The sequence below is a fragment of the Oncorhynchus mykiss genome, chromosome 6, assembly GCF_057628025.1.
Source record: "Oncorhynchus mykiss isolate SJ-2025 chromosome 6, ASM5762802v1, whole genome shotgun sequence".
Taxonomy (NCBI): domain Eukaryota; kingdom Metazoa; phylum Chordata; class Actinopteri; order Salmoniformes; family Salmonidae; genus Oncorhynchus; species Oncorhynchus mykiss.
Genome location: NC_143027.1, coordinates 29,619,399 through 29,644,517, shown reverse-complemented (window position 1 = coordinate 29,644,517; position 25,119 = coordinate 29,619,399). Strand labels below are relative to the sequence as shown.

At 42.0% G+C, this 25,119-nt stretch overlaps 3 protein-coding genes across 8 annotated transcripts in view; 2 read left to right on the top strand and 1 right to left on the bottom strand.

Annotated features, from left to right (window-relative positions):
- Window positions 1-7,164, top strand: part of LOC110525681 (putative E3 ubiquitin-protein ligase HECTD4) — a 70,964-nt gene extending 63,800 nt beyond the window's left edge. For 4 of the 5 annotated variants that reach the window (XM_036979795.2, XM_036979793.2, XM_036979796.2 and 1 more), the window contains exons 71-75: window positions 226-447; window positions 1,830-1,996; window positions 2,203-2,398; window positions 3,633-3,855; window positions 4,677-7,164. In XM_036979795.2, coding sequence (XP_036835690.2) covers window positions 226-447; window positions 1,830-1,996; window positions 2,203-2,398; window positions 3,633-3,855; window positions 4,677-4,813 — 945 coding nt within the window. In that variant the 3' untranslated portion in view covers window positions 4,814-7,164. The remainder of the gene's footprint in view (window positions 1-225; window positions 448-1,829; window positions 1,997-2,202; window positions 2,399-3,632; window positions 3,856-4,676) is intronic. The other variant, XR_005052053.2, reaches the window with a different exon arrangement.
- A 3,449-nt stretch (window positions 7,165-10,613) lies between these two features.
- LOC110525680 (L-serine dehydratase/L-threonine deaminase) lies at window positions 10,614-19,924 on the bottom strand. 2 transcript variants are annotated; one of them, XM_090237495.1, is made up of 7 exons: window positions 19,809-19,924; window positions 13,699-13,865; window positions 13,304-13,343; window positions 12,902-13,133; window positions 12,023-12,250; window positions 11,775-11,899; window positions 10,614-11,660 (listed from the first exon to the last, which is right to left on the bottom strand). In XM_090237495.1, the coding sequence occupies exons 2-7, from the start codon at window positions 13,855-13,857 to the stop codon at window positions 11,461-11,463; spliced, it is 984 nt and encodes a 327-aa protein (XP_090093621.1). In that variant the 5' UTR covers window positions 13,858-13,865; window positions 19,809-19,924; the 3' UTR covers window positions 10,614-11,460. The 2 variants fall into 2 exon arrangements, with proteins under 2 accessions (XP_090093621.1, XP_021461700.1); XM_021606025.3 differs by lacking the exon at window positions 19,809-19,924 and adding an exon at window positions 14,518-14,612.
- Window positions 19,423-25,119, top strand: part of LOC110526490 (tetratricopeptide repeat protein 28) — a 317,670-nt gene continuing 311,973 nt past the window's right edge. The window contains 2 exon segments of the mRNA XM_036979789.2: window positions 19,423-19,746; window positions 22,484-22,783. Coding sequence (XP_036835684.2) covers window positions 19,717-19,746; window positions 22,484-22,783 — 330 coding nt within the window. The 5' untranslated portion in view covers window positions 19,423-19,716.

Genomic DNA, 25,119 nt, shown 5'->3' with positions numbered 1-25,119 from the left:
AGTATGCCCTGGTTGCAGCACCATTTTAACACCAGGGAGAAAATAATGTCCAAATAGTTTGTGTACATTTGTATTAATCCTGCTCCCCACAGTATATACTAGGAGTATGAACCATGTCTAGATTGCAAACCAGTTGAGCACTGCATGGGCAATGATCACAGCTTTACTGATAGGCTAGAAGGGTCTAACTTGATTGTGGTGCTTTTGTGCCGATTTGTTCCAAAGGGGAAGTATATTCTGACGCCCTGTCCGATCAGCTATGCGGAGGAGCAGCTGCTGCACTTCTTTGGCCAGCTGTTGGGCATCGCCATCCGGGCAGATGTGCCCCTGCCCCTGGACCTGCTGGGCTCCTTCTGGAAGGGCCTGGTGGGTGAGCCCCTGGACCCAGAGCAGGACCTGCAGGAGGCCGATCTGCTCACATACAACTACGTCAAGAAGATTGAGAGTGTAAGAGACAGTCGTCATATAGACAGTCATATGGGCAGTGTCATTGATACGTGTAATGTAGTGACTCCTCTTTCTGGAAAAAGGACGGGTGATTTTGAAAGCTCTGACCAGAAACAAATCAAATGTATTTATATAGCCCTTCGTACATCAGCTGATATCTCAAAGTGCTGTACAGAAACCCAGCCTAAAACCCCAAACAGCAAGCAATGCAGGTGTTGAAGCACGTTGGCTAGGAAAGGCCAAAACCTAGGAAGAAACCTAGAGAGGAACCAGGCTATGAGGGGTGGCCAGTCCTCTTCTGGCTGTGCCAGGTGGAGATTATAACAGAACATGGCCAAGATGTTAAAATGTTCATAAATGACCAGCATGGTCAAATAATAGGTCTGGGACAGGTAGCACATCCGGTGAACTGGTCAGGATTCCATAGCTGCGGGCAGAACAGTTGAAACTGGAGCAGCAGCATGGTCAGGTGGACTGGGGACAGCAAGGAGTCATCATGCCAGGTAGTCCTGAGGCATGGTCCTAGGGCTCAGGTCCTCCGAGAGAGAGGAAGAGAGAATAAGAGAGAGCATACTTAAATTCACACAGGACACCGGATAAGACCGGAGAAGTACTCCAGTTATAACAAACTGACCCTAGCCCCCCGACACATAAACTACTGCAGCATAAATACTGGAGGCTGAGACAGGAGGGTTCAGGAGACACTGTGGCCCCATCCGATGATACCCCCGGACAGGGCCAAATAGGAAGGATATAACCCCACCCACTTTGCCAAAGCACAGCCCCCACACCACTAGAGGGATATCTTCAACCACCAACTTACCATCCTGAGACGAGGCCGAGTATAGCCCACAAAGATCTCCGCCACGGAACAACCCAATGGGGGGCGCCAACCCAGACAGGCAGATCACATCAGTGACTCTACCCACTCAAGTGACTCACCCCTACTAGGGACGGCATGAAAGAGCACCAGTAAGCCAGTGACTCAGCCCCTGTAATAGGGTTAGAGTCAGAGAATCCCAGTGGAAAGAGGGGAACCGGCCAGGCAGAGACCGCAAGGGCGGTTCGTTGCGCCAGAGCCTTTCCGTTCACCTTCACACTCCTGGGCCAGACGACACTCAATCATATGACCCACTGAAGAGATGAGTCTTCATCTAATCATCTAAACAACTAATCAGAACTGGTGAAGCAGGTTTTCTATGGTTCAGCAAGTAGCTAGCCTATTGACCAATCCCTTTCTACTGTAACTCTATACTGTCCCTACGGTCACTGCTTTCTACAGTTCACATCCAGACTGTAGTTTCTCCATTCCACTGTCCCCTCTTGTCCCCAAGGTCAGTGTTCCATTGACCTCTACACAACCCTTGCCCTCTGCCCCCCAGGTGAGTGAGGAGGATGATCTGGAGGCCCTGTGTGCAGAGATCTCGTCCCAGCACCACTCAGGAGAAAGCCCCGACTCCCCCAGCCGGCCCTGCTGCACCTTCACCTACATCACCATGACCGGAGAGGAGGTGGAGCTGTGCCAAGGGGGACACAACCTCAGTGTCAGGTACAGGGACATTCTGCCTCTATGGCCAGGCGATATGTTCAGTTCACATGGGTCTCTGTTGATGTACTATGATTCCCTTTACCCATCAGTTCTTCTCTAAAAATAATTTTGCTCATGTAGTCTAGAGTACTTTCTGACTTTGACAGAATGTGTTATCTCTGTTTAACCCCTCTATCCCTCTACACTGTGTGTGTGTGTGTGTGTAGCTGGGAGAATAAGGATGTGTATGCGCGAGCAGTGCGGGGCCTGCGTCTGCAGGAGCTTCAGAATGTGGAGTGTATGACAGCGGTGCGAGCGGGCCTGGGCTCCATCATCCCCCTGCAGCTCCTCACCATGCTCAGCCCCCTGGAGGTGGAGCTACGAACCTGTGGCCTGCCCTACATCAACCTGGAGTTCCTCAAGGTAGCTGACGCATACACCTGCCACCTCAAATCTGCTGTACACACCCCCTTCTGAAAGCCTAGGACGTTCCAATCAACACTCCACTGCCCTCATCCTTATCCACCAGTAAGAAGTAATAGTCACAGCCAGGGCTCTAAAGTGCGACCAATTTGGTTGCGTATGTGACTAAATATTTTGCTGTGCGACCTGTAGTTTTATTTTGGGACGCCAGTGCGACTTACAGAAAGTCCCCCAAAAATTCAATGCGTAACAATATTTGGCCGCAACACTGCTAAAAAAAGACAGGCTGCCTCCCACGGCTGCTTGCTTCCAGTTCCCGGGCCACAAACCTGAGCCCCGCCCCATGGCAGTCAAGCAGCCAGCACAGTTACTCCTTACTGTTTGTTTTCTCAACATGTTGTCAATTCATGCAATCAATATATTTTTCCAAAACGAGAATGATGCTGCTTTCCAAGTTGCTTCTAAATATGAATCTACATGTTTTCTCTATCTCTGTTAGTTGGCATGTGCCTAAAATAATACTAATCACAAATGCTTATTGCTAACTAAATGCCATTTAGATAAATGTACTAGCTAGTGCAAAGCAAATGTTAGCTCTAATACAGGTTGCTACCGGTGGTGGTGTAGATCAGTGTGTTTGTGCAACGGCATGTTCTGAATCTGATAGATTATTCTAAAATGTTTGTCTAAATGCAAAATCTATTCAAATGTGTTTAGAGCCCCCTGGGAAACACTGACCAACACTTTGGTTCCTACCCTCCTATCTGGCTTTTTCATTTGTTGTCATGCCAAACAACACCAACCATAGAATTAGAATAAGCATAAGCATTCCATTTCTATGATTTCAACAGTTCACCCAAGTGTTTGATCTATATCGCAAATCAAATCGCAATATTTGGTTAAAAAAAAATCAGTTCTATTTTTTTGCCCATATCGTGCAGCGCTGGTAACTTTTACAAGTATATGCAAACTTTTGGTAGCACAGAAAGAAAGGAAAATTGATATTTTCCTCAGGAGATGTGCTTTAAAAGTAAGCAGGATTCATATAGGCCCAATGTCAGCTATATCTCACCAGTGCTACAATTCTTTTTATTTTTTTTACCCTGGTCTCGGTATAGAGTAATGAGAAGAAATCACTATATTTTTGGAGGGCAGTAATAGTGAATGTCTTTACCTAGGAGAGTCTCATCATTGGCCCTTTTTGCCTGAACCCCTGTTATCTCTCCCTCCGTAGGCCCACACCATGTACCAGGTGGGTCTGATGGAGACAGACCAGCACATTGAGGTCTTCTGGACGGCCCTGGAGATGTTCACCCAGGAGGAGCTCTGCAAGTTCATAAAGTTTGCCTGCAACCAGGAGCGCATCCCCTTTACCTGCCCCTGCAAGGACGGGGGCCCGGACACCGCCCACGTACCCCCCTACCCCATGAAGATCGCCCCTTCGGACGGGGCAGCAGGTAAGTGCTGGGAAAAGTCTGTGTGTGGTGTGTGTGTGTGTCATAGAGAGATACAAGTCAGTCACTCGTGTTGCTATCTGATTTGTTGTCTTCAAACCTTGGAATTATTGAACATTTTGTTTGCTATTTTTTACCCTTCCTTGGATTTATTATGTCTGGAAATTAGTAGGGGTTGTTCTATGGGGAGAAGATACAGAGTGGTTTTCTTAAAATGAATGACCTCACAACTCTGCTGTGTGTATTAGGCCTACTGTATAGGCTTCAAGTAAGGGAACTGTTTATCGGCTTGTAGTTTATCAGGCTCCAATGAAGATTTTTGGAACTGCTCAAAGGACTTTTTACCCCACATTTTGGACACGACTCCCAAAAACATTTTACACCAAGTCAGACTCCAATCACAGCAGTATGAACTGCACATTTAGATTAGAGCATATGTAGCTTCTGGGTTAGGGGCGGGTTTGTCCGGGGTAGGCTGTCATTGTAAATAAGAATTTGTTCTTAACTGACTTGCTTAGTTAAGTAAAGGTTGAATAAAAAAATGAATGATTAGAGGAATGGGCCATTAATGACATGGAGAACATGGGATTGATTGAAAATAACTTTCTAGACTATATGATACTCTCTGCAGATTAATTTGAACATGGTAGAAGTGCACTTGAGATGTTACATTTGTTAAAGGTTATATTATACATGTGACATTTCCACCTGCAAAATCCATGAAGAAATACAATTTAGGCCTAAAATATTACATGTTGCTCCTTTTAATGTTTTAAGTTGCTTTTTCTTCCTACAGTATGTTTACCTATTTGTGTGGTTTCCAGGTTCGCCAGACTCTCGCTACATCCGGGTGGAGACCTGTATGTTTATGGTGAAGCTGCCCCAGTACAGCTCCCTGGATGTGATGCTGGAGAAGCTGCGCTACTCCATCCACTACCGTGAGGACCCTCTCAGCGGCTAAAGGGACCTGATGGATGGAGTACACCACCTCCATATGATGCCGCTTCAACACCAACCTTACTATTTCTTACCCATACAGCCCCACCCTTTCATCACCCCATCCCCCGCCCACCTTTACCTCCGCCCTCTCCTGAACCTTCAGCTGGGACTACCCACAGAACAGAAGGCCAGCCTGCTTTACCAAGAACACACTGAAGCTTTTCCTTTCTTGGCTTGTTTTATGTTTGGCTTTGTACCAGCGCTTCATTTCAATAACATTGTAATCAGGTTGAGCCTTTCAGGAGTGTGTTTTGACTCATGTTTTCAGACCTGATATAGGGGAGTTCAGCCCCACTTGCCTTGACACTGATGTTGGTGTCTCTTCTGGTTGCACTGAGTTTTGGAGTGACATTGAGGTAACTCTTTGATTACTACACTGAGTGGGAGGGAGCTGTGACAGGGCACATACCATTATTGTTTATTGGGGAAGTTAATCTCTTCCACCTTATTTCCCCTCACTTTTCTTTATTCTTCCTATCCTCCCTCTCTTTCAGAGGTCCTTACAGTTCCCCTCCCACACACTACCAGAGGGGACTATCTTTCTAAGGCATGCCTTTACCACAAGCAGCACTTCCTCAAAAATCGGAGAGGGAGGCTCTGTGTGAAAAGGGAACCCCAAATATTCCTCTGGAAGCAAGAGTTGAGTATTGTTTGATGTTAGAGTTCATTTTAGATATTAAGTGGACTACTATGATGCTGCCTATTTATTACCAGTTCAGCTCTCTGCATTCAAAACCTTGACAAGCGCTGTATAGGACATTATATAGTTACTGCCTGTAAAGTTGGACTGCTAAAGGACAAAACTAGCTATCTGCCTATATTATACGGTGAATATATTTTATTCAAATCTATTAAGAGGGTATATAAGTCTTGTAAAAAGTCATTTTAATCTATTAAGTTGCAGCTTTGAGTTTAAGGTATCCTAGTAGCTGTGGCAGAAGGGTAAGGTCACGTACACTGAAGCTGGACTACCAGGCTAAAGCTCTACCTGGTTGCCAGATCTGGCCTTCTGTGTTTCCAGATCTCCTATACTTGCATTTCAGGTTGTGAAACCTGTGTTTCTTTGTGAAATGAGAGAGAGATGTTCTCCTGAGCTGCTTGTGTGCTACTGCTACTGAATGTGGGCTGACTCCCCTTGCCCAACACACAATACACACACCAGGGGGTGGAATTCACTTTCATTTTGCCTTTTTATAGATTTCCTGTGATGAATGAGCAGGATTTCTGTTTGTTTTTTTGTTTTATTTTACCCATAACCAAAATGTTTAGCTGTGTAAAGAAAAAATGTAAATATACTTCTACGTTATATTTGATGGCAGTTTTATAAAATTGTTGCATCACTTCACCAATTATTATTTATTTTTTTCTGCACTATTGTTCCAGGGAAAAAATATTATTTAAAAATGAGCTAACTAGGATATTCTTTATTGGATATCCAGTTTGTTGGTTTTTAATTTTTTACAAATTTTGAAATTACCAGTAAAATATCACCTTAATGTCTTGCAGGGCCGGATTACCGAACGGGCACGCAGGGCAACCCCCCCCCCCCCCCCCCCTCCCCCCAAAAATAGCATATGATAGCAAAATGTGTAGAATTGCAGGAAATTAGCTTTAAAATGGGAAAATCTTATCGTAGCCCCTTGGCAAAAAGTGTAGAATTGCAGTAAATTCGCTTTAACACTGCAAAAAAAATCTTAGCCTCATGACTAAATGTGTAGAACATAATTATAAAACTGCACATTTTTCTCTGCACCATGGCTTACTGTGTTGAAATGCATTATGTTTTTGGGGACGTCGGTTCCCCCGGGGCCCCAAATGCAGTCGTCCGGCCCTGATGTCTTGTAACTCAGATGGATTCTATCACTCATTCTCTTCTACTCCATGGTGAAACATGTTTTCTTGTGTGAGTAAAACAGCCGTTTGACTTGGACGGGACCTGAAGAACACAACGACAGTTACCGCAAAATATTTGAGATGGATGTTTGGATTGCTTGCCAATTTAGTTTTGGTTTTGTTCTTTTAAAGGGTAAATCGCTGCTAACAAGGACGCTCCTTCTATTCCGACCTCTTTTGGAGGAGTAGAACAGACCATTACAAAGGACATTCATACGAAGAGGTGTTGAGAGAAGAAAATGTGTTCTGTACATTTACTTGATATTTATTACAATTATTTATGGTTGCATTAAATTAACTTTTACTGTCTTACCTCTGCACATCAAACATAACACAGATCTTTAAAATGGACTATACAGGGGTAAAGGATAAGATGGAGTTTGAGATTTCTGTGTCACAATAAAACATGTCTTGATGTAAGCATGTTTTGTTGACTCATTGCTCTTGTCAGGACACACACACGAAAATTTAAACAAACATAAGACAGGCGCTGGACGACAACCCACATGGAAAGAGAACATCCTGGCAAGAGGCAAAAGCCCTCGCGCTGAAAAAGTTGAAGTGGAGAGCCATGGTGGATGCCCCGACGCTCCCAAGGAGGTCAAAAGGTTTGTCAGTATTTGATATATTATCATTTCTTCTATTTGAGTGTTTTTTTCCCACAGCCACATTCACTGGCATTTAATCACAGTGTAAATCCACTTAATCTGACAGTCTTTGCTCAAATGTGTGTTTGCCAAAGAATAGCCTGTCAGATAAATTGTGATGCTTTTCTTCACACATCAACAAAACCTCAAGAGTTTACCGAAAGGGTTTTGAAAGATAAAGGATCTGGTTATCTTATGTCCCCACAGACCATTGTGTGAAAGACTGGGTGCTGACCATGACAGATGAAGCTGGCTACTCTGCTTCTTATTGCCATCCTTCTGCTGTGTGTTTTATCTAAGGGCCCTAGCTAGTCCCAACTCCAACACGTGTTCCATCACCCAAGCCTGCTAAATAAACCAGACACCTTTTCAGAGCAGCAAGTGCCAGGCCAGTTCCAGCTGGATCTGTGCCTGTCTGACAACTGTCACCCCCACTCCACCCTTTGGTACGCTACATATTGTGCTCTGTTGCATGCTATATAAAGCCCAGACTGCGTGTATCTTGGGCTGCATGTTAGGAATTCTGAGAATGTTTTGTGCCGGGACTCTTAAGGTAGTTTGGGTCATTTGAAAGGGGGAAGGAAACCTGTCAGAGGACCTCTTTCACAGTTGGCTGATCACCTCAAGACCCAGGGCCTGCTGCCTCCTTTTTAACGACCTGCCAGCCAATGAGGAAAGATAACTTGGTCACAGCCCTCTGACCGGCCAATTGGATGAGGGAGGGGGGAAAAGTTTGACTTCCAGCGTATTCCGTCATCTCAGGCAGGGACACATAGGATTAGAGGAGCAACAAGGTCCGTACTGACCTGGCCAAAGCACATTCACTAAGTGTAACCATCCAGACCCAACTGAACATTTGACATAATTTGTGCATGATACTTATATCTAAGTTGACTGTGCCTTTAAACAGCTCGGAAAATTCCAGAAAATGATGTCATGGCTTTAGAAGCTTCTGATAGGCTAATTGATATCATTTGAGTCAATTGGAAGTGTGCCTGTGGATGTATTTCAAGGCTTACCTTCAAACTCAGTGCCTCTTTTCTTAATATCATGGGACAATCAAAAGAAATCAGCCAAGATCTCAGAAAAATAATTATAGACCTCCACAAGTCTGGTTCATCCTTGGGAGCAATTTCCAAACGCCTGAAGGTACCACATTTATCTGTACAAACAATAGTACGCAAGTATAGCACCATGGGACCATACAGCCGTCATACCCCTCAGGAAGGAGATGCATTCTGTCTCCTAGAGATGAACGTACTTTAGTGCGAAAAGTGCAAACCAATCCCAGAACAACAGCAAAGGACCTTGTGAAGATGCTGGAGGAAACGGGTACGGTTCCTATGTCGACGTAACCTGAAAGGCTGCTCAGCATGGAAGAAGCCACGGCTCCAAAACCGCCATAAAAAAGACAGACTACGGTTTGCAACTGTGCATGGGGACAAAGATCGTACTTTTTGTAGAAATGTCCTCTGGTCTGATGAAACAAAAATAAAACTGTTTGGCCATAATGACCATTGTTATGTTTGGAGGAAAAAGAAGAGGCTTGCAAGCCGAAGAACACCATCCCAACCGTGGAGCACAGGGGTGGCAGCATCATGTTGTGGGGGTACTTTGCTGCAGTAGGGACTGGTGCACTTCACGAAATAGATGGCATCATGAGGTAGGAAAATGATGTGGATATATTGAAGCAACATCTCAAGACATCAGTCAGGAAGTTAAAGCTTGGTCGCAAATGGGTCTTCCAAATGGACAATGACCCCAAGCATACTTCCAAAGTTGTGGCAAAATGGCTTAAGGACAACAAAGTCAAGGTATTGGAGTGGCCATCACAAATCCCTGACCTCGATCCTATAGAAAATGTGTGGGCAGAACTGAAAAAGTGTGTGCGAGCAAGGAGGCCTACAAACCTGACTCGGTTACACCAGCTTTGTCAGGAGGAATGGTCCAAAACTCACCCAACTTATTGTGGGAAGCTACCTGAAACGTTTGACCCAAGTTAAACAATTTAAAGGCAATGCTACCAAATACTAATTGAGTGTATGTAAACTTCTGAACCCCCTGGGAATGTGATGGAAGAAATAAAAGCTGAAATAAATCATTCTCTCTACTATTATTCTGACATTTCACATTCTTAAAATAAAGTGGTGATCCTAACTGACCTAAGACAGGGAATTTTTACTAGGATTAAATGCCAGGAATTGTGAAAAACTGAGTTTAAATGTATTTGGCTAAGGTGTATGTAAACTTCCGACTTCAACTGTATATTCAATGGGCAGACTACACTATTTCGATACATTTGGCTTATCAAGGGCATCAGGAAAACTCTCCATTCAAGCTGGTTGTTTATAAGGGTTTTATGACCCTGTAAATGTAGGGATCTGTCACGCCCTGACCTGAGATATCTCAGTTTTCTTTATATTTTGGTTAGGTCAGGGTGTGACTAGGATGGGTACGCTAGTTTTTGTATGTCTAGGGTTTTTGTATGTCTAGGGTTTTGTAGGTCTAGGGGGTTTTGTAATTCAATGTTGGCCTGATATGGTTCCCAATCATAGACAGCTGTTTATCGTTGTCTCTGATTGTGGATCATATTTAGGTAGCCATTTTCCCTTTGGTGTTTGTTGACATCTTGTCTATGTGTAGTTGCCTGTCAGCACTTGTTTGTATAGCTTAACGTTTCATTAGTTTGTTCAGTGGTCATTCTTTAGATAAATAAGAATGTACGCATACCACACTGCGCCTTGGTCCGATCTTTATAACGAACATGACAGGATCTTAGAGGACACCTGAACCAAGATATATTGATTATCATAACTTTTAAGCTAGACTTGTCCAAATAGTTTTGCAGTGTAACATGCCTTCTTACTAGACACTTTTGTTATGTCATACCAGAACTGGTTGTGACCAGATATCACCAAATTTCTCTTTAGAATACAATGTAATTACACTGTAATTTAATTTCACCTGCCATGGTTATTAGCAAAGTCAATCTGGCATGGTATGGTGTCATTTTGGTATATCAATGATAAACGGTTTAAAAAGCCACTTGTCTTCACAGTGGTGGTCATGGATAGGTCGGTGATATGTCATACCTTTAAATGCTGAGTGCTTCAATATATCATTTTTAGGATTGATCCCCTGGCCTGCAGTGAACCATATGACTGGCCAATTAAATGCATCTAATTATAACAGATTATAAGAAAAGGTGTTCCAGACAGGATATTCAGGAAAAAATAAATATAATTTATTTTTAAATATCACTCATACAGTACAAAAGAGGGAGAAGAAAATACAACCTAAGGTATATTTTGCATGAACATAAAACATTCTAAATACAAACAACAATACAACTCTACTTGGTTAACTTAGTTAAGTTAATCATCTAGGTCAAGGGTATTCAACTCTTAACCTACGAGGTCTGGACTACTGCTGGCTTTCAGTTATACTGGATAATTCATTGCACCCACCTGGTGTCCTAGGTCTAAATCAATCCCTGATTAGAGGGGAATAATCATTTTATAAAAGCAGTTGAACTGGCTTCGAGGTTCAGATTTGAGTTGGAGGGATCGAGGCACAGGAGGCTGCTGAGGGGAGGACGGTTCATAATAATGGATGGAATGGAGTCAATGGAATGTTAGAACACATGGTTTCTATGTGCTTGATATGTGTTTGATACCATTCCATTGATTCCGTTCCAGCCATTACTATGAAACCGTCCTCCCCAATCAAGGTGCCACCAGCTGCCTGTGGATCTAGGTTACTCAATTCAAAGACTACTACTGCCAGAGTAGTAGATTATCTGTATGCCTATCAATACGTATCTACCTTAGCATTAGGCTATTGATGAATCCATAGTCAGTTAATCCTTCAGTCAGTCAGCCCCTTTCAGGAGTTCAAGAGTAGCCCTATACTGCACACAGTCTGGAATGATTTGGCCCATGGAGTTCTGTTCGGATGCCCTTATTGGTAGTACCCAATGAGGTAGGGGAGCTTTAACTGGAAGGATCGGGGTAATAGAGGAATGGAGTGATGGAGAAAGGATAAGCAGGACGCAAAGCCGCCTGTCTGTCTAGCTAAATGACATGCCCAGCTGCTTCTTCAGTTTCTGGAGCTGTTTCATGCTGATGTTGTTGCCTCCACACACCACGATCACCACAGGTCCCAGGTCCCGCGCCAGCTTGCCCTCCTTCTGCAGTCTGGGGATGATGTCACAGTACACAGCTGCCAGGGCAGCGCCACACGCAGGCTCCACCAGGACCTTCTCATCGTCTGGAGGAGGAGGGAGAAAGAGGAATTTTGTGTCAGAGAGGCTTGTGGGCATGTCTAGGTATAGTAATCATATGACCCTCTACACAGCTGTAGCCTACGTTATGTTATACTCACCAACAAAGCGCTCGACAGCTTTGACAGCCTCCTGGTCTGTGACCAGCTCGGAGTAAACTGTGTGTTCACCAGCAAGTTTCAGGGTCTGTGCAGATACTCTTGTCAGGCCCAACGTGGTGGCAATGCTGTGGAGATGAAAATGATAGAATTGTTATTGTGCACAGGGATCGCCTTTTTGTGCTAAAATATGACTGTTTGGCTGTAATGTTTCAGTGACTCTGGTCTCTCAGTGTGAGGGTGACTCTTACCTTGTGATCTCAGTCAGAGTGATCAACTTCCCAGCCTTCATAGCAGCATTGAGACTGTGTGCTCCCACAGTCTCCATGGCTATGACTGGAACATCGTTCCAGCCGGCACGGCGCAGTCCTTCAACAACCCCGTTCATGAGGCCTCCACCGCCAACAGACAACACCATCGCACCAGGCTTCTCCTGCAGCTCGGACTCCAGCTCCTTCACCAGAGACATATGGCCCTCCCTACACACACATTGAAAAAGTGAGTTTTCAGTGTTCATTCACAAAGCACGTCATGATGCATTGCAAAAGAGTCCTTAGAATCTGCTTTGTATACAGCGTTCTATGTTGGTTGGAATGGAACACTATCTTTCAAACTGATCTACGTTGTAAATTGTTCATGAAAAGACATAGGCTGCAGGTTCCACTATAATGCTGCTGATAACAATGAAGTGTATTCAGCTGAGGTGTATAATTAGTGTTTGGCTATGAAATAAACAAGAAATATCTGTCTACCATAAAGGGTTCAGTAACCTTGTCGGATTAAATGATCTGAAATCCCTCCTCTTGTTAACACCAGCACACAATTGCATGATAAGATATCCTGCTCCATTCTGCCAATCATCCTATCATAGCATAGAGAATGATGTACACGTTTTACTCAGTAAAGCATGCTAACACTCAGGATACAATGCATCATAAATGTACATAACAAAATATACCTTGATGCAAAGTTTCATTTGGATTGGAATAGAGTGGAATGTTTCTTAACCCTTATCAGCTTTCCTCATAATTTCATGGAAAACACTCTTATTATGACTAATATCACACAAACAGAGAATAGAGCAACACTGGTGTTGTGGAAGTGTATTGAATATGGCATCTGTCACTCACCAGATGAGAGGATCATCAAAGGGAGAGATGAAGATCCATCCAGGGTTGTTGGCCACAAGCTGTTGTCCATATTCAATGCTCTCATTCAGCGCCTTGCCATGAATCACCACATTGGCGCCCTCGTCCCTCAGCCTCTCCACTGTTGGTTTGGGTGTGACACTGGGCACGATGATGGTGGCAGGTACACCAAGCTTACGGGCAGAGTAGGCAGCAGCCATACCAGCATTTCCTCCTGTGATGGAGCAATGACACCGGCCACTTTAGGAAAATGGATACTATACAGAGAGTGCTTGTCTGAAAGAGCCCATAAGCTTATGGAATTCTGAGATAACGTTACGCTTCTTGTATTGTGATAAAACATTTAATGGTGATTTCAAGGCAAGGCTGTGATCAGTTGCTCACCTGAACAGCAGACGAATCTCTCACAGCCTCGCTTGGCCCACTGAAAGACAACAATGAGCACATGACATGACTCACAGTTCTGTTCCCCTTTACGAGAAGAAGAAGAACCCCATATTAAAAATACTACCTCCCCCCCGCATTGCCATGATAACCCGGTGTTCAGACTTGGACTGACCTCAAACTGGTCTGGACTGGTCCTACTGGGAACATGCTATATATATACAATCCCCCTCACCATCCACACACCCAACCCACTACTGATTTACTGCGTACTAGCACAACCTATTATGTAACACCATCCCCCAGTCTTATCACAAGCACACCCTCCCTCCACCCACATCCTTTCCCTCTCCCAACTCATGAGCCGAAGCTGTAGATATGGGTGATTCACTCACTGTCTTGCAAAGGTGTCCAATGCCCCTGATTTTGAAGGATCCTGTGGGCTGGGATGAGTCAAGCTTCAGATAGACGGAGGTGCCTGCCACTTTGGTTAGGGCAAGGCTCTCCCTCAGTGGGGTGGCCACGTGAAGAGCTCTCTCCTGTGGGTTCTTCATTTCTCTAGCTGAGGACAGACAAGTTGAGGAATTAATCTCTGTTCCAAGTGTGAACAATGAATACGTACACACAATTCAATACATTTCAATAATTGTATACCTTACTAAAAACAATGGATTAAACCCCCCCCCCCCCCCAAAAAAATATGTATATTTAACTGTGGAGGAAGAGCTTAACATCAATAAACTAAGTTTGTGCACTTAGTGTTTATTCACAATGATCAGCAGTGGTTACAAGCTTTAGAGGAAGAGCTCCATATCAATGAACATCACCCTCATTAAAGGTTGAGTTCAATATCACTATATTAGCGCTACAGAAAGAAGATGAACATAAACCTATATACAAGCAAGCAAGGGAGTAGACTGCCAATCTATCTAAGACATAATAGAAACTCAGGGATGAATACTGAAAAACAACTGGTGGTAAATGTGTCTTATAACAACCAGACAGGTGCTTATAATAGCATAATTAATTACATTACTATTTCCTACTACAAATTAATTCTGTGTTATCATAATTTTCTTTCAATGCACTTACAATGTATAAAATCACTGACCCTATAAACAGAAAATATGAATCATTCAAACAAGCACATCTGTTTCAGGCTTTAAGACCAAGAAAATCAAAGCAAGAATCATTTTCAAAACTTTTTACTTTACCTTAATAGACTTCTGTTTTAGAGTAAAATGCTAACTTCTCAAAAGTCAAGTACAGTGGGACACTAGACAGTTCCAGTAGAGTTTTCCCTGATGAGAACTAGTAGGTGGATTTATACCTACAGTAGAGGGCTAGGCAGCAGGGACCTCCCTCTGCAACCAATCACCATTGGGCACTCCTCCGCTGTCACAACACCCCGAATTCCTTTAGACTAGACAGGTGGGGATGTAAGACCTTATGCCACCGAATAAGGAATTTCACCCCCTTTTCCTCTAATAAGTAGGCCTAAGTATAAGACAAAATAATATATTGTATATTTCTGTCAAATGTATTGATTTAAGATACCAAGGTGATGTGGTCAATTTCATTAACTAAAATGGATCACCTTGACCTCAAAATGACAGCAAAATAGGGTTTTATTATAATGAAACAGACATATCTTTGGACATTCATTTATTTTGTAACTGTCCTGCATATTAAGATACATTATATTTAGAGTTGCTGGGCCTATAGGAACTGTATCATAACTCTTAAATGGGCACCTGAACTTACATCATGCCAGGCCTACAGTATGTAATAGATCAAACTGATACAAAATTGCTAATGCTGAAATTATGATGCTCAGAATTTGTATAATGGAAACAACGTTATACTCGACTTATTTCCACTCCCTATAGTAGGGAAGCTTTTATACACAAATGCACGGTTGTGTCTCTTGCTTTTATGTCCCTTGCTTTAGTTTTATTGACATTTTACGCACGTTATTGACTACTCCACTAATAATTTAATAATGGGATCAAAATTTTGGTCAGTCAGTCTATAGATAAATGTTGCATGCAGACAATTTTTACACTGTGTCCTTTGCTCTGGCTTGTTGCAGGGATCCACACCATCGGCATTGCCAAAAGAGTCACAACTATTTTGACTCTGCACCGCACTACCAAAAGCGGCGGGTTCGACTGTGACATATCCACGAGTGGAATCTGCTCAGCGGCAGCAAATGTCATGTTGACAACTCAAACCTGCCTGATCCGACGCTAAACCGGATCAGGCAGGTTTAAATCGTCGTCAACATGACATTTGCTCCCGCAAGGATATGCATTATAACAAGTATATTCACAGACATTTTTGATGACAATAAATGAATAAATGATCCGTATGAACCGTAATATCGCTGTCTGGATGGACAACTCACAGTAAAATAGCCCATTGCAAAATATCAAAGTTAAATAGACTATATATCATGCTCTTAAGAAATGCATTGCTGGACACTATTTAACTACTTTCAAACACATAGCACCAACATATTTTAGACCAAGCATTATCTTTAAAGTAATGCATGGACATCTAAATACAAACATTGAAATATAGTTATTCTATCAAATAACATCTGAAAAGTGCCCTAATGGTGAAATTACAGCCCTTCTACGCTAGGCTATTCAACGATTACGCACATTATTGTAGTCTTCTACAAAGCCTTTACTGTCTCAGCATAAAATGTATGAGTCTCTGTCGATGAACTAGAAGAAAAAAAAACATGTTGTTGGAAACGTGATCAATGTCTAAAATCCCAACTCGTTATGTGCAGTTCGAACTAGGTAAACGCCACACACTTCACGTGCGTCTGGAGAGGTTCATGGTCAGAGGACAAAATATAAACCACCACTGCCAATGATGGACATTCTGTCAAATACTGTCCCCATGGTGAGGACATTTGATAAAACAATAGGACTGTGTAAAAGTTGCTGACTGATTGTATAGTATAGGCTACACTTGTAATGACACCAATAGACCTAAAACAAAACGCGATTACAATGTATCTCTTTGTGATCTCTCTATGATTGTGTAGTGCGCGCAATACCCAACGGTGTCACGCATCATATAGGCTATCGGTTTCAATATAGGAGTCTAGAAGCATACAGATCGCAAACGGTTTCATTGAACATTTATTTTCATGAATTGTTAATCAGATTTTTGTCTACTTTAAAATGATTATGTGTAATGTATGACTGCACATGTGCAGCCTAAATGTCTGAACTCAGTGAGCTGAGTAGCCTAGACATCTGAACGTTGTGAACTAAACTGGTCAGAGTCATAATCTGAATCTAAACTAATATGTTAAACTAATATTTTTCTCAAGTGTTTACGACAAGACATTATTAGGACAGATAGTGACGATTTAGATAATAGAGTGTTAGCTGGAGCGCGCGCAAGTTGCGGTCGCACAGGGTGCGTTGTCTGCATTATCATGGAATTTGCAACATTTCCAGGGGTTAGACACCCACTACATTGAGGTGGCATGCTGACCCTTAAACCCTTTTAATTAGGCTATGTGGAGGCATATCTTTATTCAAAGCCCTTTTATATTAGGCCTGTTGTATAAATGTTTAGGACTATCATTTAGCCCAATTCTATCTTTATCTTGAAGTTGTATCAGTGCAGTTAATTAACACACAAGATGGCACATTGAGAGAGGGAGTCCAGGCTCAGGACAGAGACATCTACGACAGGGACATCTACGACAGGTCTACACGTATTTTGGCAGCGTCCTCTGGTGGCCAGTGTACTTTATCCACTGGAGATTAAATAACGGAGTGCTGAGACAGTATTGGTGGGACCAAATGTATGTTTATTATGGGCATACCACGTAGGCCCACGTGTGTTGAATATACTTAACATACCCAAATAAACATGATTTTTCTAAAATATGCCCAAAAGCAAATAGGCTATGCATGCGTAAATATAGACCATTTCAATTGTGGACAACAACATTACATATACATTTATGCATTCACTACTGTAAGTTGCTTTGCTAAACTACTAAAGTGTAACATAAAATATGATATAGGATAATACACAAAGGAAAAAAGGCCTTTGGACTATTTCCTATGAGGAGCACAACTTCGAGTGGCAGGCTATTTACATTGAAAGGGTCAATTCTAGACTCCTTAGGTTCCTGCAACATAGGCTAGTAGGCTATAGGGCAGGGGTGGGCAATAATTTTGTCTCGAGAGCCACATCGGGATTTAAAATTTTAGCTGTGGGCCGCACAGATTTTTTTCCCAGAATGATTTGTTTGTCAAAATCAATTTGCGGTCCAGAAAAGGGGAAGTTATTTGAAAACTTTTAGGGCCATTATAATTTCTACATACTTTGTATATAGTTGTAGACGTTCAAGAGTGACCTGGGCTCGGTTTCCGTGACCTGGAGTGTTTTTTAGCTCCAGAATAATACCCCCACCCCTGCTATAGGCTAGCTATGCCGATATGCATAGACATTCCTCAATATAACACTGTCAAGAAACTCTACAGGCAATGGCAGAAAGTATCGAACTGTCTGGCATGCATGGGGACATTGAACAATTCAACACATATTCAGTATGTATTGAGAAGTGTTGCTGGCCATGGAAGAAAATCTGTCTCTCGAAGAGCATTTCCACTGAGGGTAGGCCAATCAAGGGTGAGAAGGAAGCAGTAACATTCCACAGAGTTTTGAAGACTCTTTATATATTCAAGGTCAACGTGGTTTAGATTAGAATAAATACCACACATTAAACAAATACAAACACAGGTGTAGGGAATGAAGACATGGTAGGCAAACTCCCCACTGTCACTAGGTAGCCTCCCTGCTAGCACATAATGTTCTGAGAACCATATGTTTCTCAGAGCTTGGTGAGAGTGTGGTTTTCCTATGGTTATTTTGCATAGCCTACAACCTTCCCACAACTTTCTGGGAATGGTGCAGGATAGTTGCTTGGCTTTGGAACATTCTCAGCTCATTTAAAGAATTTTCATGGTATTTCATTACTTTAACAGAAGGTTTCCAAAAAGTTCAAACGTGGTTACATTTCATTTCAATATTGGTAATGTTCTAGGAACTTTCTCCAACCCGTTTCACATTGGGAATGTTCTCAAATAGTTCAGAGAACATTAAGAAACAACGTTCTGTGGGAATTTCAGTGCTTCAGCATAACGTCTCCTACAGGTTTCCACATGGTTCTATTTGGTCTCGTTCTCACATTGTTATGGGAACGTTAAGAAGCAACATTCTTCTGTCGGAATTTCAATACTTCAGAATAACATTTTCCTACAGGTTTCCTCAAGGTTCTATTTAAAGTAATGTTCCCAAATTGTTCTGAGAACATTAAGACAACTTTCCATTAAAAAAATTAAAGAAAGCTTTAGTAACGTTCAGAGAACGTTAGAATAATGTTATTTAAAAACGTACATTCTGTTCTCAATATAAACAAAACTCTGTCTATCCTCTATCATGTTAAGTGGCTTGCCTAGTTAAATAAAGGTTAATATATATATATATAAGTGTGTTCTTAAAGAGTGCTTGTTGGGATCTGTTTGAATAGACTAAAATGAACACTTTGTACGAGTAAAAAATAAAAACATGGAATGCTAGGTCCATCCTGGTGGCGCAGTTGTATAATTCTGGGGTTAAAGAACATAAGATCATAGGTTTGAATCTCACTGATGCTATGCCACAATAAAATAAGTGTTTGCATGATTAATGCCTAAGCAAATACAATTCCATGTGTTCTATCTGTGCTTGGATTTCAAAACAGTTAAACTAAGCTAGCAGTGTTAAGTCTTATTGAAACATGTTCTGTGAACGTTATTTCATTAATTTACATTCACAGAACTTTAATAAAACCTCCCAGGAAAAACTTTCAAGGAACCATAGTAAAACATTCTCAGAATCTCCCTGCAACCTAACAAATGTATGTTCCCAGAACAGGCAAAATTTAAAATTAAAAGGTTCCGTTTTACCGGTCAGGAAACATATGGCTTTGTTCCCAGAACAAATGGGAAACCAAATACTGACGTTCCTACAACTTCTAAGGAACCAAATGTGCTAGCTGGACTGGCTGCCTATTCAATAAAACTGGCTCAATATACGTCTGCTCCACTGAAATCCGCTATGGCAACAGGGGATAAGGCGAGAAAAAAAGGAACAAGAATTTGACAACATGGCGCACTTTCCTTGAGAAAAGTTTCTCTTAAACGCAAACAAACCACGTTTAAGGTGAATTTTTTACAGTTTCTCGACTATCTGACTAAAACCAACAGACTTTGGAAAGAATTGAAGACTTGTTGGTGGTGAAAAAACTAACTTTGCATTACATTTAGTGACGTTTATCATGGGATGAGAGAAGCTCGTTGCAGAAGCCAAGTAACCTACATACACACAGGATGGAGAAGCAAGCAACTTTAAAGGAAAAGGTAAACAAACAGAGCACAAAACTGCTGTAAAGTGATATGACTTAAAAAAATATATGGCCTACCATACTAGTTAATTTTGTTAGAGTCGTTTTCAAATAACAATCACGTTCACTTTTGCTCTGTCGACTGGATATGGTCACTGCAAGAACGTCATAAACTCTATCGATTTTCCAGTCATGCTTAGCTATTAGGCTCCAGATGAAGCGAGTCGACAGTCAGCTTTTAAACAAAAGGATGCCGGGTCAACGCTAACGATGGTATCGAACAACATCCTGAATGACGCTATCAATGCTGCAAATCAGAATTCAAGACCTGTCCCACTTTACAATACAGTGGTATTTTAACTACAGTGCAGAGAAGCTTTTTACAAAGTTATTACACGGATGATGCATGGAAACATTGTTACAAACATTGTTACTAATTTAATGCATTTAAACCTAATTCTGTTTAATGCATTTCACTATCCCAGTATTGTACTATGATGTAGGCCTATTGTGAGTTAATTTGGAAATCTTTGAATTTAAGTACTGAAACTCCAGGCAGGTAACATTTGTAAGTAGGCCTATTCTCTTTAATAATCATAGATTTGTATATTTATACATGTATATCTTTTTTACAAGATGTATATATTTATTTCTACACTGTATATCTTTCAATGTTAATAAAATGTAGAAACATAGTGTCAGTGAGCCATATGCATGTGGGACCTTTGATCCTACATGCAACATTTATCAGCTATGGAATTATCATAATCTCTTAAAATTAGATGTTATTCTTATACTAATGGCAAAAAATGCATAAAGCCTCTAGTTTTCATGCCCTGTAACTTGTTGCGGATCAAGTGATTGCTGGCATGTGGCATGTTTTTATTTTGGTCAGAAGGCATAAACCACCACACTGGTGCTCTGGTGTTACTTACCATGATATTTGAATAGATGTCTCTCACTGATTCCTGTTGTGTGTGTGTGTGTGTGTGTATGTTTTCTCTCATTCTGTTCTGCAGTCCTTGTGAATTACATGTTAGGGAGTTTTCCCCATCTTCTCTATAGGGACACCTAGGAGTTTAGGCTCTTCATTATCTCAGCTCTCTCTCCCTCAATCACCACCCTTCCTGCCCAGTGTAGTGCCCACAGAGATACCTCAGGATGTGACAGGCCAGAGATCAGAATGTACCCTACGCTCTTAGAAAAAAAGAGTTCTATGGTTTCCCCATAAGTTAACAATTTTGAAGAACCCTGTTTGGTTCCAGGTATAACCCTTTTGGTTTTATGTAGACCCCTTTTGGGTTTCATTTACAGCCCTTTCAACAGAGGGTTCTACATGGAACCCAAAAGGGTTCTGCCTTGAACCAAAAAGGGTTCTCCTATGGGGACAACATAAGCCTTTTTTGCAAGAGTGTAGTCTAGATCACAGAGGGGACCTTCACTCACACATCCATCAGCCAAAGTGGTTGATATGAATAGAATGACAGCAGACGTTATTTGTCATCAGTATTATTTTTGATGTCACTAGATTTGAACGCAAACCTGCCAATCCGCCTCCTCCGATGATGACTAAGCGTATAAATCTGACTCCACAGCTTCCAGTTGTCCACCTCCCCTTAGACACTCAGAGAAACACTCTCATGTACAAGCTCACAACATAAATGCATTGACATGCACCCAGACATAAAAAAAACAGCCCCCCCAAACCACACCAGGACCCAGTCTGTTATTTACCAATGGTTGATGTGCATTCTTAGATCATAACCAGCTCTTATCTTAAACCATGTCCTTACCAGTGGGTGGCTGCACCAGCTATGCACACTCCCAATTAGCCTAGATTTACCCCAATCCCATTATTTATCCTACTACAACATGCTTTCTCTCCAGTTGTAACACTCAAAGGCGGCATGCAAAACAAACAACACATAGCGAAGGAGGACATTTAACAGCAGACATTATTTAGCATAGGGTTTGTTCAGATCAGAGTTCTCTTGCATTTTTACTGCCCTAAGTGATGCTGTAATTGCAGTAATTACATTTTCACAGGGAAAGGATGTAAAGTAAGGAATAGCAAAACCACACTTTCCACAATAGTGTGATGTTGACTGTAGTTCACTCATAGCCAACGTCTATCCTTCCTCCTGTGTTACCCTTTTACTCTCTCAACCTCTGGAAGTAATTACCAGGCCGGAGGCCGGCGCTATCCCAGAATTCAGCTGGAGGAGGTGTGGTATGACTGAAGTATTGTGGAAGTTGCTCCATCAGATGGACAACCCAGAGGGTTTTGTCATAGAATAATGCTTAACAAAACATCTCTGGTCAGCTGACACATTTCCGTACTAGTCATTTTCTAATAAGACTTGGATCTCCTCTGCTACCTAAACAGAGCTGTATTTTGGGGATCTGCAATGGTAATGGAGTAATTCTAAATCTTGAGTTGGTTTATAGTGAACTATTGCCTGAAGATATTGACTTTGTTTATTTAATGCTGAGTCAGGGGTTTCTGCTGGTCTGCAAACTTGGCTTTGAAATGGTCTGAATCAATGATAGGACAAGTTCTGTCTCAGCGTTTATATTATACCAAATCCTCTGTAAAAGCAGAAAACTATTTCATTTCTGCTCTCATCTCCCTCTTTAAATGTTGTTTAATGATTTCACTTTGCACTGCTTTTGACCTGCCTCACTCTATAAGGTTATCATTTTCAACCTTCCTCATTATAGAACTTCTCCACCTCTTTGCCCTCTATCTCCAGTTTTCAATCTTCGGCTCCCGGACAGTGGGCAGAGCTGCGCAGCGTGAAGCTGAAGAGAAAGGGGGCCGATGTGGCCTCAACAAGGCAGAGTTCATGGAGAGAGTTCAGCAGAGCAACGAGGCCTGCCAACGCGGTGACTTCCAGGCTGCCGTGAGTCTCTATGGCGACGCCCTTCGAGCCGACCCACAGAACTGCATCCTCTACAGCAACCGCTCAGCAGCCCTTCTCAAATTGGGACGCTACCAGGCTTCCCTGGACGACGCTGTCAAGGCCTGTCTACTCAACCCCAAGTGGCCCAAGGTGAGTCCCTCTGAACCACCATCTAAACCTCATAAGTAAGGATATGTGAAAATAGAAACGGCTAAATTCATTCCAAAACAGAATAGTGCATTGTTTTTCACAGGTACCGTTCATGGGTTTAAGATCTGGCTCACATAACCTGATTGAACTGAAGATTTGTGGGAGATTTGTGCACAAGTCTGAGTTACAAGAATGGGTGTCCACTTGGTGTTGGGATCTACAGTGCCTTGCGAAAGTATTCGGCCCCCTTGAACTTTGCGACCTTTTGCCACATTTCAGGCTTCAAACATAAAGATATAAAACTGTATTTTTTTTGTGAAGAATCAACAACAAGTGGGACACAATCATGAAGTGGAACGACATTTATTGGATATTTCAAACTTTTTTAACAAATCAAAAACTGAAAAATTGGGCGTGCAAAATTATTCAGCCCCTTTACTTTCAGTGCAGCAAACTCTCTACAGAAGTTCAGTGAGGATCTCTGAATGATCCAATGTTGACCTAAATGACTAATGATGATAAATACAATCCACCTGTGTGTAATCAAGTCTCCGTATAAATGCACCTGCACTGTGATAGTCTCAGAGGTCAGTTAAAAGCGCAGAGAGCATCATGAAGAACAAGGAACACACCAGGCAGGTCCGAGATACTGTTGTGAAGAAGTTTAAAGCCGGATTTGGATACAAAAAGATTTCCCAAGCTTTAAACATCCCAAGGAGCACTGTGCAAGCGATAATATTGAAATGGAAGGAGTATCAGACCACTGCAAATCTACCAAGACCTGGCCGTCCCTCTAAACTTTCAGCTCATACAAGGAGAAGACTGATCAGAGATGCAGCCAAGAGGCCCACGATCACTCTGGATGAACTGCAGAGATCTACAGCTGAGGTGGGAGACTCTGTCCATAGGACAACAATCAGTCATATATTGCACAAATCTGGCCTTTATGGAAGAGTGGCAAGAAGAAAGCCATTTCTTAAAGATATCCATTAAAAGTGTTGTTTAAAGTTTGCCACAAGCCACCTGGGAGACACACCAAACATGTGGAAGAAGGTGCTCTGGTCAGATGAAACCAAAATTGAACTTTTTGGCAACAATGCAAAACGTTATGTTTGGCGTAAAAGCAACACAGCTGAACACACCATCCCCACTGTCAAACATGGTGGTGGCAGCATCATGGTTTGGGCCTGCTTTTCTTCAGCAGGGACAGGGAAGATGGTTAAAATTGATGGGAAGATGGATGGAGCCAAATACAGGACCATTCTGGAAGAAAACCTGACGGAGTCTGCAAAAGACCTGAGACTGGGACGGAGATTTGTCTTCCAACAAGACAATGATCCAAAACATAAAGCAAAATCTACAATGGAATGGTTCAAAAATAAACATATCCAGGTGTTAGAATGGCCAAGTCAAAGTCCAGACTTGAATCCAATCGAGAATCTGTGGAAAGAACTGAAAACTGCTGTTCACAAATGCTCTCCATCCAACCTCACTGAGCTCGAGCTGTTTTGCAAGGAGGAATGGGAAAAAATGTCAGTTTCTCGATGTGCAAAACTGATAGAGACATACCCCAAGCGACTTACAGCTGTAATCACAGCAAAAGGTGGCGCTACAAAGTATTAACTTAAGGGGGCTGAATAATTTTGCACGCCCAATTTTTCAGTTTTTGATTTGTTAAAAAAGTTTGAAATATCCAATAAATGTCGTTCCACTTCATGATTGTGTCCCACCTGTCGTTGATTCTTCACAAAAAAATACAGTTTTATATCTTTATGTTTGAAGCCTGAAATGTGGCAAAAGGTCGCAAAGTTCAAGGGGGCCGAATACTTTCGCAAGGCACTGTATGTGCTATGGTTTGCTGAATAATTCACTTGTTTCTCGTTTTGGTTGTGCGTCAGTGGAGTTGATAAATGTAAGGTTGAGGAAGGTAAGGAAGAAGACTTTCTAGGTCTTATCTGTGGTCTTGTCTGAGGCGTGTTTTTTGACCTACCATAGATTTCACATTGCCCCCCACAGAGGCTGAGTAGGGGGGCCATTCCTCTCAACACCCAACTAGAATCTTGGCTGAATGATTAGGCAGAAAAAGCATGGTTTTGACTGTATGTGTGTGTACATGTGTGATTGTTTTTAATGCTCATTAACACACAAGTCAGGACACAAGTTTGATTGATATTCAGGTACGATAAATCAATGTTTATTTTGTGAAACAAAACTAAACTAATAATCTAATTTTATTCAGAGCATGTGACAAATACATTTGATTTGTTTATTTTTGTTTCACAAAGTAAACCTTGATTTATCGTATTGATGTTATCAATCAATTCACCAACACATTC